Source organism: Microcaecilia unicolor, chromosome 3 (genome assembly GCF_901765095.1).
Source record: "Microcaecilia unicolor chromosome 3, aMicUni1.1, whole genome shotgun sequence".
Classification (NCBI taxonomy): domain Eukaryota; kingdom Metazoa; phylum Chordata; class Amphibia; order Gymnophiona; family Siphonopidae; genus Microcaecilia; species Microcaecilia unicolor.
Window position 1 is genome coordinate 144,362,347 of NC_044033.1, and position 15,118 is coordinate 144,377,464.

The 15,118-nt window shown below is 42.9% G+C and overlaps 1 protein-coding gene across 1 annotated transcript in view; it reads right to left on the reverse strand.

Moving 5' to 3' along the window:
- AKT3 (AKT serine/threonine kinase 3) overlaps nt 1-15,118 on the reverse strand; it is a 559,702-nt gene that overhangs the window by 228,377 nt on the left and 316,207 nt on the right. The window contains exon 6 of the mRNA XM_030196428.1: nt 9,419-9,550. Coding sequence (XP_030052288.1) covers nt 9,419-9,550 — 132 coding nt within the window. The remainder of the gene's footprint in view (nt 1-9,418; nt 9,551-15,118) is intronic.

Consider the following 15,118-nt stretch of genomic DNA (forward strand, 5'->3'; position numbering starts at 1 on the left):
GGACCGGCGGGCCGACGGGACCTGTTCTCCTGGGGTCGATGCCATCGGTGCCGATGTCTCGGGCATCGATACCGGTACCGAAGGGATCCGGGCGTCGATACCGATGCCGTCGAGGTCGACGTCGAGGGGCCGGCGCAAGTTCCAAAAAGACGGTCCCGCAGAACTTGCCTCGCAACCTGAGTCCGTTTCCGGAGACCGAGACACAGGGAACACGACTTGATATTGTGCTCCGGCCCGAGGCACTGGAGGCACCAAGCGTGGGTGTCGGTCTGCGAGATCGGCCGGCCGCAGCGACCACACTTTTTAAATCCACTCGGGACCTTCGAGGACATCGACGGAAAAAAATCGCGTCGGCGAAGTCAAAGTCGTCAATGGTGGCTGGAATCACACCTCGAAAAAAGAAACGACCGAGCGGCCACTAGGCCGCAACGCGGCGTCCCCGCTGGAAGCGAGGGAAAAGGGGAGCGCGTGCTCCACACGCTCAGGTTTTTTTTTTTGAAAAGGAAACCGGCGGTAACCAAAAACAAGAGAGAGAAAAAGAAAAGCGACGATCCGCGTAAACGCGATCGAAATTCCGGCGGCTGAAACAGAGAGAGCGGCAAAGCACAACTCTCTCCAGACGCGGAAAAAAAGGAACTGGCGGGAGCGGTCGCGCACGGGCGGGAAGACGGCCGCGCATGCGCGGTGGGCGTGCCCTGCGTGCCGACCGTCCCGCGAAGCTTCTTTCCGGTTGGTGGGGGCTGCCGCGGACGTCACCCAGTCGTGAGAACAAGCAGCCTGCTTGTCCTCGGAGAAGCTAGTGCACCTTAGTAACCCAGGGCCCTAAGTTTATTGAAGGATGAAATGGTGGTTGATAGGATAAACAGTATACTTATGATGGGAAAGATATTAGCTAGTATGGAAGGGGAATCAACAGAAATGTTTGCTTCTAATTTCAGCCAAGAAGGAGAAAAATCAGAGATAGTGGAATTAAACCATTGGACACCTTGTCTAGGAATGTATGCATTGTGGTAGTTGATAAAATCAGGGAAATGTACTCCCTCATATTTGGGTAGTTTTAATATTCTTGCTGCGATGTGAGGAGGTTTTTGATTCCAGCGAAAATTTAAAAGAATTTTATCATCCTTTTTATAAAAATTTCAGGGGAAATCTACTGGGAGCATATTCAATCAGTAATTAACATTAGGGGCTAAAGATATTTTTGTTTCTAGTTTTCCCCACCAGCTCAGAAAGAGAGGGGGTCATTTACTAAAGATTAGCTCGAGTTATCTACAGCAGGGCCCACAGGAATAGAATGGGCTCTGCTGCAGATAACTCGAGCTAAGCTTTAGTAAAAGACCCTCTGAGTCTTTTAATGAATAAGTCATGTATTTGTTATTGACAGTATCCTGTATGGAACGGTCAAAATAAAAACCAACGCCTATGTTTACTAAGGGGCACTATGGGCGCATTAGCAGTTTTAACATGTGTAAATGGTTTCACGCATGTTAAACGCTAATGCGCCCATAGAAATGTATAGGCGCATTAGCGTTTAACGTGCCTTAATTTTACAGATGCGTTAGAAACGCTAAAGCACCTTAGTAAACATACCCCTAAGGTAGTTGATGAAAATGTTGGATCTTAAAAGGGAATGATGTTAAATCTTGAGTAATAGAATCCTCGTGAAGAGGGAGACATTCTGTTTTATCCCAGTTAATCTTGTAACCCGATATAGTGGTATAAAAAAAGAGATCATCTGCAAAAGTGATAATTTTATATCCAAATAATCAATTTTGAAACCAGAAATGAGAGTTTTGTATAATGGCAATTGTTAATGGTTCAATGGCCAAGCTGAATAACAGGGGAGATAAGAGGCAGCCCTGTCTAGTTTCTCTGGAAGCAAAGAAGGGGACAGAGTTTATCGTTATCTGAAAATTGGCTTTAGGATTGAGGTATATCTATAAAATATGAACCAAATCTGAACCATTCAAGAACTCTAAAAAGATACTGCTATTCCATCCTATCGAAAACCTTCTCTGCATCTAAGGAGAGGGCTATTAGTTTATCTGAATGAGAACTGGCCAAAGGTAGAAGACTGGAAAATAATCTAGAGTTATCTGTAGTGGCTCTTTTTGACATAAAATCATTTTGATCTGAGTGGATGAGATTTGGGAGTATGTCTGATAATCTATTGGCAATAATTTTTCCACAAATTTTACTATCTAAATTTTTAAACCTTTGGTTGGGTTAATTTATTCTAAAAGTTATCTATATCATAGTGTATGACAGAGGAATCAGATGTATATAATTTTTTAAGAAAATTACTGAAAAATATCTAAAACGTATTCTTTTGTAACTAATTTAGCATCATTAAATTATTTTTAACACAAGAACTTTCCATTAGACTACAAGGGATATTTATCTGAAGCGTCAAGGGGGATGGGAGATTGGGGGTAGGTGGATCCACAGACTAACAGGCTTTTTAGAGTCTTGAGGGGGATTATTGGGGGTAGTGGTCCACTAGACTACCAGGTGTCAGGTTCTCAGGTTCAGAGCCCACGGGACTGGGCTCTGGAACAAACGTGAGCCCTTGGGCTGCTGACGAGGAGCGACAGCAGCAGGCAAAACCCACCAACCAACACTGGGTAAGCACACCGGCAGGGACTGCAGGCACTGCCCAGCGAACCGGAACACACTGGACTGGAGCACACCAGACTGGAACACCCTGGACTGGTCCCCCGGACTGGAGGACACAGGACCGGAACACGGGACTGGAGCACACTGGACTGGTCCAACAGCTTCACCTGTACTTAGCTACTAAGCCCCCCAAGAGTTGAGCTCCTGGGTTCGAGTAGCCGACAGGACTTACTGGATACCGGATGACATAGGGACCAGGACTGGAAACAGAAGTGCTCCTAACCCTAAACTGATCTACGTGCTCCCAAGCCCTAAACCAGCAGGAGTGTTCCTAACCGTAAACTGACAAAAGGACTTCCTAAGCCCTATACTAAACAGGAGCTCCTAATCCCTGCTCAAGAAAGGGACTTCCTCAGCCCTAGACTAACAGAGCAGGGAACTAAACACAAAGCTAACACAGGTGCTACTAAGCACCAAGCTACAAGCAGAGCTCTACCCTAATAAGCTAAACACAAACTAACAAGCTACCTAAGCACTGCTCTAGCAAGCTAGATACAACTAACAAGGTGCTTCCTAAGCACTACTCTGGCAAGCAACCAGAAGAGCTCCTAGCACTAAAAGGGAAGACAGGGGAGCCACAAGGAAAAAGCAGTGAAGCTAACACATAAGCCAAAAGTGATTCTAAATCACCAAACACCAACAGCAAAGACTGCAATGCTCCCAATAGCACGAACACCAGAAGTACTTCTAACAGCAAACTCTGCAGTGTTCCTAACAACACCAAACCCAGGAGTACTTCTAATAGCAACAGAGCTTCCAAAGCCCTACACATAGCAATGCTTCCAAAACCAAGAGGGAAAAGCAGGGGAACCAAAGGGAAAAGCAGGAAAGCTAAACACATAAGACACCAGTGCACACTGCACTAACACTAACCTGGACCTTAGCAAAAGCAAGCAGGGACCCTAGACACAAAGTCAGAAGTGCACACTGCACCACCCTACCTAAAGCAAACACAACTGTTGCAAAGGCTCTGAAGGAAACAAGACCACTTCCTTATCAAGGCCCTCCCTGATGATGTCACACTCCCTAGACCTAGGCAAAAGCACACTGACCCAGAGAGGCCCAACCCACACCAATGCAAAACCGTGAAACACTTGAAGCCAGCACACCCAAATAGAGTTAGAGCAACTCCGACTACCCACACAGGTGCAGTATAGTGAAACTAATTAGAGCCCTGCTGCTGGAAGCTGCCAGCACAGAGAGACAGAGCCAGCTCAGAAAGGACAGACAAAGAAACAGAAGCCAGCTAAGAAGCTGACCCCCAGGAAAGAGGTAAGTTTGAGAGGGGTTCAGACCACAATCATAACACCAGGGAAGTTTTTTTGGGTAGTGTTGGGGGGGGGGGGGGGGAGAATGGAGATTTGGGGGGGGGGGGGGGCAATAGGCTTTTAAAAAAGTCTTTCCCTTCTTGTCAGTGCATGAGCCATCACTGCTCACACATGACAGGTATGGGGATATTTAGCAACACACTGCAGATTACTGCAGCAGTGTGCTCTGTTTTTTCTCATAGTGTGTACTATTTAAAGTGGCAGTAATCTGCATACTTATTGCTTACTGCTTCGAGACACTAAACTTTCACAGTAAGCTCATAATAGAAGTCATGCATTCAGCCAGCAACACAGAGCCTTCTGCATTGGCCCCGAGTAGTTTAAATCCTTCTTCACCAAGCACTCTTTTATAGTGGATTAGGAAGACTATCTAAACCTCATCTCACGGGGGAGTGAGGTGTTTATTCATCCATTGGATTGATGTGAGCCTTTCGTGGGTGGGGTTGGGGATTACTGAGGGGGGGTGTAAGGGGGTATGTTAGAGGAGGGATGGTTATAGGGGTGGATAGGTGGGGGTGGGTTGGGTGGAGGAGATAGGGGAAGGGTGGTAATCATAGCGGTTCTTGCAGGGAGGGAGTGGGTAAGGGGGGGAACTAAAAATGTAAAATAAAAAATTTGAGAATGGTCGTACACTTGTACCTAGTATTGATTGTTGTATATTGGATGTCAATATTGTGTTGCACAAGATTGTACTTAATGTGGAATTCTCAATAAAAAATGTTTGAAATTAATATGTGGGGCTTCTGAGCCACTCATTTTGGTGCCCACCCTCTTTTAATATTTTTCTGGCCACATTCATATAGAATTTTAATATTAAAGCTAATTCTATGCAGATGACATTCTCCTTGTTGCTTACCATGACTCATCTGTGTCCAACTTAAGCGGCTTAAACAACTGACTGAATGCTGTTACTAACCAGCTAAGTTCTTACAGATTAATTTTATTAAGTTTAATTGCTTTCTTTTATTTATTGTTGTAAACAATCTTGACATGTATAACAAATCTATTAAAATAAACATTGAAAAAACACTTTATAATACATCAGCATAATATCTTTAAAAAAAGAGGAAGATGGTAAATATCAGCTATCCTTCTTATAAAAACTAAGGGGGTTGATATTGAAAGCAATTTAAGTGGGTAGGAGAGGCTCTTGCCTGCTTAAATTACATTTAAGCTGTTGGCTACCGATATCCAGCAGCACTTAACTGAAACCAGGCAGGAGAGGGGTATTATGGGGGCAGAGTTGGAGAGGAGTTGGCAGTTAATTGTGTGCTGGTGATGTTCAATACTGGTGCCTGCATAGCCAACTGGGCAGATAGGATGGCAAAACAGCAGTCCTATCTTTGACCAGTTAGCTGGCCAGTGCCCAGAAAACTTCCAGGTGGCAGTCTGAAATATCCTGTTGGCCCTGTCCCTCCCTAACCCCTCCCAATAAGTCCCCCGATCCGATCCCCCTTGCCCCCTCCCAATGAGCAAGAATCTCCTGATCTCTTCTTTCCCCTCCCCAAGGGCAAAAAGTCTCTCAATCTGATCCCCCTTCCTCCTTCCCCAAGAGCTAAGGCCCACTCCTCTCAAATTCGATTACTTTTCCCCCCCCACCCACCCCCCCAGAGCCTTGTACACCCAACCTGCCCCCCCCCCCCCCACACACCCTGTAGATCCCCTACAGGCTTACCTTTCAAATATATGGTATTCTAAGGGTCATCAGGGCAGAAGTGATCCCTAATCGCTCCTGCTCATCACAACTACTAATAGTACCACAAGACTGCAGCTAGAGGTCATGATAGCCATTTGAAGCTGGAGCTGTGATGGGCAGGAATGAGTGGAGATCACTCTTGCTCTGATGACCCTTAGTCCACCAAGGATATAAAAGTTAGGACCAGGGGAAGAGCCTTCAGGGTGTGTGTGCAGGGTCCATATTAGGTTAGGGGGGGAATCTGACTTGGAGAGGTGGGCATTTGTTTAGGGGGGGGAGGGGAATCTGACCAGAAATTCTTATGGGGTCCCAACCAACCAATATTCAGGTGTCTTACGTATTCACAAATACCAGAAGCTACCTTTAATCTGGTCAGGCCTAGATATCCAATGCTGGTACAGACACATGGTCCAGCATTGAATATTTGGGTCTACATATTTAAAAAAATGCTCACCACCAAATGCTGAATATTGACTAGTAAATAAATTGCACAACTTCGTGAAATTTATAAAACTGGAGTCGAGAATATTGGGAGTAATTCTTGACTCCTTCAACGTATGGCCTTCAGATCACTCATTTGTGGTGGAAAGTTCTTTTTAGACGAAGGCTTATGAGATCGCTTTTTGATCAACACATATTTGCCCTTATAGTTCAAATGTTGGTTCTCCCACACTTGAACTACTGCAATGTTCTTTACCTGGGTCTATCAGCCAAACGTTTAAGAAAGTTGCAGCTTATTCAAAATAATGCTGCTTGACTGATTTTTAGGGTCAGTAAGTTTACATCTGCTCATATTATCAAACTGCACTGATTGCCAGTAAGTAAACGAATTTTGTTCAAACTGGCTTGTTTTTTTTTACATCAGATCCTATATGGTTTAACCTCTGAATTTCTTATAAATCTTCTCTCTTGTCCAGTAGGCAGATTTTCCTCTCAACTGTGTGATAAGCTTATTCTTCGTCCTCCTTTTATTAGCAATGTGCGTTTCTACAGTGTGACTAACACTATATTTTCAGCATTAGGTGCTTCACTCTGGAATTCTTTACCCTGTTACATCAGGATGGAAAAAATTATTTAAATTCCGTAAAAAGTTTAAAACATTTTTCTTTGGCCGGTAATAATTATGTTAGTTTTATTTTTAGTTACTTTGTTTTATACTTTGAGTATTTTTTTCATTATTTGTACATTGTAATATTAATGATTATTTGCTTTTGTTTTAGGATCATATCCTGATGTATTTTTATATTCTTTTTATAATGCTTTCTACTATTTGTACACCATACTGAACCCATGATGGAGAATTAGCATTTAATAAGAATCATATTGATAAAACTATCTGACTGTATCAAACAGAAAATCAGCATTAATGTTTTTTTTTAATTTGCTTTTGTAATTTTAGTTATGTTGCAAAATGAGTTAAATAAAGGGTGATGTCTTTCCTATAATTAGTATGAAGAGATAGTATAGTTTAAGGAAGTTGATAACCTGTGTCTGAAGTTGGATAGTGTCAAAGTCCACATAAACATTTATGAGGAAGGTACTCAGCTGTTTTTAGAGACTTATTTGCACATATTTGACTGAGAGGAAGAATCCATTACTACTACTACTACTACTATTTAGCATTTCTATAGCGCTACAAGGCGTACACAGCGCTGCACAAACATAGAAGAAAGACAGTCCCTGCTCAAAAGAGCTTACAATCTAATAGACAAAAAAAAAGTAAGCAAATCAAATCAATTAATGTGTACAGGAAGGGGGAGAGGAGGGTAGGTGGAGGCGAGTGGTTACGAGTCAAAGCAATGTTAAAGAGGTGGGCTTTCAGTCTAGATTTAAAGGTGGCCAAGGATGGGGCAAGACGTAGGGGCTCAGGAAGTTTATTCCAGGCGTAGGGTGCTGCGAGACAGAAGGCGCGAAGTCTGGAGTTGGCAGTAGTGGAGAAGGGAACAGATAAGAAGGATTTATCCATGGAGCGGAGTGCACAGGAAGGGGTGTAGGGAAGGACGAGTGTGGAGAGATACTGGGGAGCAGCAGAGTGAGTACATTTATAGGTTAGTAGAAGAAGTTTGAACAGGATGCGAAAACGGATAGGGAGCCAGTGAAGCGACTTGAGGAGAGGGGTAGTATGAGTAAAGCGACCCTGGCGGAAGACGAGACGGGCAGCAGAGTTTTGAATTGATTGGAGAGGGGAGAGGTGACTAAGTGGGAGGCCAGCAAGAAGCAGATTGCAGCAGTCTAAACGAGAGGTGACAAGGGTGTGGATGAGGGTTTTGGTAGAGTGCTCGGAAAGAAAGGAGCGGATTTTATGGATGTTGTAAAGAAAGAAACGACAGGTCTTGGCGATCTGCTGGATATGAGCAGAGAAGGAGAGAGAAGAGTCAAAGATGACCCCAAGGTTTCGAGCTGAGGAGACAGGGAGAATGAGAGAGCCATCAACAGAAATAGAAAACGGGGGGAGTGGGGAGGTGGGTTTGGGGGAAAAATGAGAATCTCGGTTTTGGTCATGTTTAATTTCAGGTGGCGTTGAGACATCCAGACAGCAATGTCAGACAAGCACGCTGAAACTTTGGTTTGGATGCAAGGTGAGATATCAGGGGTAGAAAGGTAGATTTGGGAGTCATCAGCATAGAGATGGTAGGAAAAGCCATGGGATGAGATTAATGAACCAAGGGAAGAAGTGTAGATAGAAAAGAGGAGGGGACCAGAAACAGAACCCTGAGGTACGCCGACAGGCAGAGGGATAGAAGTAGAAGAGGATCCACCAGAGTGAACACTGAAGGTGCAGAGGGAGAGGTAGGAAGAGAACCAGGAAAGGACAGAGCCCTGGAATCCAAGTGAGGACAGGGGATCGAGGAGTATGCTGTGATCGATAGTGTCAAAAGCAACGGAAAGATCAAGAAGAATGAGGATGGAATAGAGACCTCTGGATTTAGCCAGTAATAGGTCATTGGAAACTTTAGTAAGCGCAGTTTCGGTTGAGTGGAGAGGGCGAAAACCAGATTGTAGTGGGTCAAGAATAGATTGTGAGGAGAGAAAATCAAGGCAGCGGTGGTGAACAGCACGCTCAAGTAATTTGGAGAGAAAAGGGAGGAGGGAGATGGGTAGATAATTAGAGGGACAAGTAGGGTCGAGTGAAGGCTTCTTAAGGAGAGGTGTGACCACAGCATGTTTAAAGGCAGTAGGGACAGTTGCAGTGGAAAATGAGAGGTTGAGAATGTGACAGATAAAAGGAATAAGAGCAGGTGAGATGGCATTAAGAAGGTGGGTGGGAATGGGATCAGAGGAACAGGTGGTACATTTTGAGGAAGAAAGGAGAAGTGTAGTTTCCTCTATAGTAACTTCAGGAAAGGAGGAAAGAATGAGGGGAAGGAGAGAGAGGGGAACGGACCTAGTGGAGGGAGAGGTGGCGAGGTAGAGAATTCAAGGTTTATCTTTTGAACCTTGTCGTGAAAGAATTCATCAAGGGTCTGAGGAGATAATGAAGGGGGAGTTGGGGGAGGGGGCACCTTGAGGAGAGAGTTCAATGTGGTGAAGAGAAGTCGAGGGTTAGAGCCACTGGTTTGCCTTTTTTTTTTAAAGGTGACAACACTTTTTCATTCTATAGTAAGCCACAAAGTTGGTGAATAATCATTAAGGAGCTGATTTAACTCACATTAATGTAAGAGACTTCATTATATCCCTTCCTGGTCTAAATACTTCAGATTCTAATAGATTAACTTACCTTTGCAATAATAACTTCTTTTTTTAAGATCTTCATTGCATAATACGTTCCACTTGCCTTCTCTCTGACCAGAATTACTTTGCCAAATGTACCTTTGCCAAGTAATTTTAAGTAGTCAAAGTCATCCATTGTCTGTATGGGATAAAGTGGGATAGAAATAAAGTTATAATTTATACGAACGAAACATTTTAAACTATTACAATAAATAATTTATTACATACTAGCCGTTAAGCCCGTTAAAACGGGCGAGATTTGTGTTTTGCAAAATGTAATAATTCTCACCTCCATCCATCCATGTCCAGCAAACCTCCTCTTTCCCTTGGCCTCCTTCCCCAACCATGCTCTCTCCCCTGCCCTCCCCCCATGTCTACCAACCCTCCTCTCTGCCCTGCTCTCTCCCCATGTCCAACAACCCTCCTTTCTCCCCCCTGCCCTCCCCCCCACGTGCAGATACCCTCCTCCCTCCGTGCTGGGCCCCCTGCACTGACATGAGAGCACCTCTCATCTCCATGTGAAAGCACTGCAGGCAGCAGCAGATCGCTCTGCTGCTGCCTGCAGCGCTTCCACATGGAGGTGAGAGGCGCTGTCATGTCAGTGCAGGGGGCCCGATACGGAGGGGGGCGGGAGCGACGGCAACGATGACGTCGGGGATGTGGGGGGTGGAGGTTGGTGCGCCGGCAATGTTGGTTCGTTTCAACTTTCCAGGCTTCCAGCAGCAGCGGCAGGCAGCGTCCGACTCCGTTTTCCCTCTCTGTTCTGCCCTCTGATGTCATCACGTCTTGACGCGAAGGCGGGACAGAGAGGGAAGTCTCTACTGCGCATTTGCGGGTGAGTCGGTCGCTTGCCATTTATATGTTTGATTAGAAATTTAAGAAAATATTTTTGATGTTAATTTCTAACCTTCTTGCAGAGGCAATTACTACCTGTTAACTGTTAATTCAGTAGATAATGTGGTGCAGTTAATTCAATTTACACCTATTCAGGTGGCATCACACAACATGTGATAATGACACTTTGCCCAACAGTGAAACTGCTAAAGAAACCCCCCAACAGTTAACATAGAGATTTTGTAGTACCTTATGCTAATTCTGGCAAATAATGGCAAGAATTGCAAAATCTTGCTGCACTTTAGTCAATAGAGCCCATCATTATATTTCCTTATCACACCAGAATACATACAAAACACAATTTGATCTTTCCAATTCTTTGTAAAAGAATTAAAGCTTTATTTAAATCATGGGTGGGCAACCAAGGTCCTCAAGTGCCACAATCCAGTTGAGTTTTCAAGATTTCCACAATGATTATGCATGAAATTGATTTGCATATACTGCTTCTATTATAAGCAAATAGATCTTATGCTCATTGGTGAAATCTTGAAAACCCAACTGGGTTGTGGCCCACCCCTGAATTAAATGAATATAATACTTAATATCCAAATCTCATGCAGTATTTAAAGTATGGAAGACAATTTTCAAAGGAATTTGGCTGCGTAACTAAGGAATTTCTGTGTACTCTGCACTTCTCATTTCTGTCGGTGGAAGAATGAGGACAAAACAACAGACATAAATTTGATAAATTTGAAATCATTTCTGTATATACATTTTCCTCTCTTTGGATGACTTTCGTATGTTTGTCTAGTGATTTCAACCAGAGGAGTCTAGTCAGGTAACTCCAGAAATACATGTGTAGGTTTGGTGACTTGCTTGCCTTCAGAGTAATAGTTCTAGTATTAACTATCTGAGCACATGAAAAATGCAACCCTAATATAAAATATTTACTTATTTGGATTTTTGTTCACACCTTTTCAGTAGTAGCTCAAGGTGAGTTACATTCAGGTACCCTGGGTATGTTATTACATCAAAATTTCTGATACAAATATGTACCCTGCTCACTTAAATTAGGATCAGATGTGCAAGAAACATAAACCTCACACAATATAAAAGTTGATTCTCAAATTCTAACTCTTCTGTCCACACCTAACTGAGAGAAGACTATACCTCTTGCAGTAGTGTCTTTTGAGCTGCACATTCTGAGGGAACTAGAGATTTGGTCTGATCATGATTTGGAATATTGGCCATTCCCAGTTATTTGAATTTTGTAATGTGGCTGCATGGGGATAAGGTTTTGTATTGTTTAATTCTGGGTGATTCTGGGGTCTCTTAGGAAGGACTGTGGTTTTTTTAAAATGTGTTGCTGTTTTAATTTATTATTTTGTTGGGAGGGGGAGTTGTTTTTAAGTTTGTGTTTGCCTGAAGATGTTGCAAACCACCTTCAACAGCCCTTTGGGACTTTAAGGGGAGGACAGAATAAAAATTGCAAATTATTCTTATCAACGGCAAATCAGCTTGTCGATACAAACAAAAAACACAATTTATAATATGTGTGTTCTAGGGCTGTACATTGATTAACATTTTTAAACAAATGATTAATAGCATGATCAAAGTATAAAAGAGTGAAATGTATTGATCCTAAATATTCAACCAATAACTTTGATTCCAGTTTCCTTAAAAAAAAAATTAAAAAAAAAAATAAAAACAAAACACAATTCCTTCAGGCATGTGTATAGAGAAGACATCTTTTTCAGTAGAAGCAGTAGAGCTACATTCAGGTACACTAGGTATTTTTCCTGTCCCCAGGGAAATTATAATCTAAATTTGTTTGTTTTTTTTTTCCCAAAACTTTTTATTGAGATACCATCGGGAACAATGAATGCCACAAGCAATGAAACGTATAAACAGTCTGATACAAAATGAGAAAAACAAGGCACTGTCAACTCAGGCAGACTCTTCAGAGCCCAATAGGGTAGAGAGAGAATAAACAACAGGCAATACAAAACATGGTGCGCCCTGGACCTGAGGTAAATTTCCACAGAATCCCCCAACCCAAACCCTCTTATTCCCAGGAGAACACCAACACATCCCGATCCCCTAAGATGAAAAAGAAAACTTGTACACACAAGAAGGAGCTAGCCACAGATCACAATGCCAGTGCTAGAACAATCAACTCTCACTAAGCCATCTCAGGCATACTGCCCTGCCAAGCTTTCAGCACTGGAGGCAAGTCATCCATTGAAACATGCAGACTGCCCCTCTCTGCCAGTAAAAAAGCAAAAGAAATAAATTTATTCAGAGTATAATTTTGTGGCAATATAAGGTTAAGTGACTTGCCCAAGATCACAGGGACCAGCATCAAGATTTGAAACTGGCTTTGCTGGCTGTGAGCTTGGTACTGTAACCACTAGGCTACTCCTCCACTAAGCTGAAGAACTTCCTGTTACAGTGATAGAGGCTTGGGGCCAGGTGAGACGCAGAATGTTTTTGCTGCAGTGGTCAAGGCCGCAGGCCATGAGAAGCAGGAAAAAGGAACACGCAGAGGAGAGGGGGCTGCCAGAGTGGGGCACCTAAATTAAGGCACCAAGCTATAGAATTATCGCCCATAGACTACACAAATGAATTACTGGCACTCTCAGGGAGCAGAGGCGATCTACGTTTATCAATAATAAATCCTGCTTTTGAGAATAAACATTCAAATTGAACTGTGGTTGCTGGAGTACAAAGATAACATCTTGTCAATTTTGAGCGAGCTGGGTATTCTATGCAACATCTTCTTCACCAGCCTAAAACTTGAACTTCTCCAGATGAAGTGGTCTCTGCTTTATAAAGTTCTAATCACCTACAGGTTGTTCCTAATCATCATCGGAGCTAGGTGGCAGATTGAATTTCATTTTTTTCTGTGGTTGTTTCTTGGGAGATGGAAGTAAAGGTCTAGGACTTGAACTTTCTGCAGTAAACAACTGTTTGATGGAAAGCCAAGTATCTTCACATTCTCTATGAGTAAGAAATGTCAACTTCTTGAACTGCCAATATAAAGCTGAATATAATTAGAACAACCTTGATGTTGAAATGGAAGTGGTGTCAATTTGAAAACTTTTTTGTTTGTTTATAGTTTTTTTTTTTTTGTTACATTTGTACCCCACACTTTCCCACTCATGGCAGGCCCTATGTGGCAGGCAATGGAGGGTTAAGTGACTTGCCCAGAGTCACAAGGAGCTGCCTGTGCCGGGAATCAAACTCAGTTCCTCAGTTCCCCAGGACCAAAGTCCACCACACCTAACCACTAGGCCACTCCTCCACTCAGTGGAGAAAAAGACCTCAATAGTCAAAGCATGGCAATATGACAATAAATATAATCATTGCCAGAATTTCATTGACTCCGTATTTTCATTGGTCATAAAAAACTCCACTGATCGTGATGTCTATCACTTGCTTAAACAAAAAGTGTTACTTAGCTTGTGCTATTTTGCCCAACGGGGCTCTCTGTTTCACTCTGCAATCTGGCTTCGTCAGGGGGCTTTTCACTAACCCGTGTCACATGAGTGAAGGACGCCATTGCTTAAGGTATCGTGATTTGCCATTAGTTACTTGGCCCCCTGACGAAGCCAGATTGCAGAGTGAAACAGAGCCCCGTTGGGCAAAATAGCACAAGCTAAGTAACACTTTTGTTTAAGCGCTAGACATCACGATTCAGTGGAGTTTTTTATGACCAATGAAAATAACGGAGTCAATTTTTATTTATTTATTTTATTGCATTTGTATCCTACATTTTCCCACCTATTTGCAGGCTCAATGTGGCTTACATAGTTTTGTTAACATTGTCATTACAGGATATCAGGTACAATTAGTAATGTGTAGCGATTAAGTAAGGAAAGAAAGAAGAAGGAAGGGAGTGATTAGGGTAGTTATAGAAGGTGGGCATTCATAATTGAGTGGGTTGGTGAGGTGGTTCAGTGAGGCTATAGGTTCTCATTGTAGGCCTTGTTGAAGAAAATGTCTTCAGAGATTTTCGAAAGATAGTTGTTTTGTTGATTGCTTTTAAGTCTGTAGGTAATGCATTCCATAACTGTGTGCTCATGTAAGAGAAGGTAGTGGCATGCATCAGCATTGTATTAAGTCCTTTGCAGCTGGGTAGTGCAGGTTGAGAAATTTGCGGGATGATCTTGTGGCATTTCTGGGAGGTAGGTCACAAGGTTTAGCATGTAGAATTGGGGCGTCTGCGTGAATGATTTTGTGAACAAATCGTGTAGATCTTGAACGCAATGCAGTTTCTCTCTTAGGGGTTTTGCACTTTCATATTTAGTTTTTCCAAATATGAGTCTGGCGGCCGTATTCTGGGCAGTTTGAAGATTTTGATTATCTGTTCTTTGCAACTGGCGTACAGTGCATTGCAGTAGTCCAGGTGGCTTATTACCATTGACTGTACCAGGGTACGGAAGATGTGTTTCGTGAAGAAAGGTTTCACTCTTGAGTTTCACATGGCGTAGAACATCTTTTTTCGTCGTGTTTTTCACGTGAGTATCAAGAGTGAGGTTTCGATCAATGGTGACTCCAAGAATTTTCAAGTTTTGTGAGACAGGAAGGGAACAGTATGGTGTGATTATGGTGGAGACGTTTTTGGTGTTATGTTGTGAGGTGAGTACAAGACATTGTGTTTTTTCTGCGTTAAGTTTTAGTTGGAATGCATTTGCCCCAGTGTGTATTATTTGGAGGCTTTGGTTGATCTCGTTGATGATTTCATTTAGATCCTGTTTGAGCGGGATGTAAATTGTGACGTCATCTGCATATATGTAGGGGTTGAGGTTTTGATTGGCTAGTAGTTTGGCTAGAGGTATCATCATTAGGTTGAATAAGGTTGGTGAGAGGG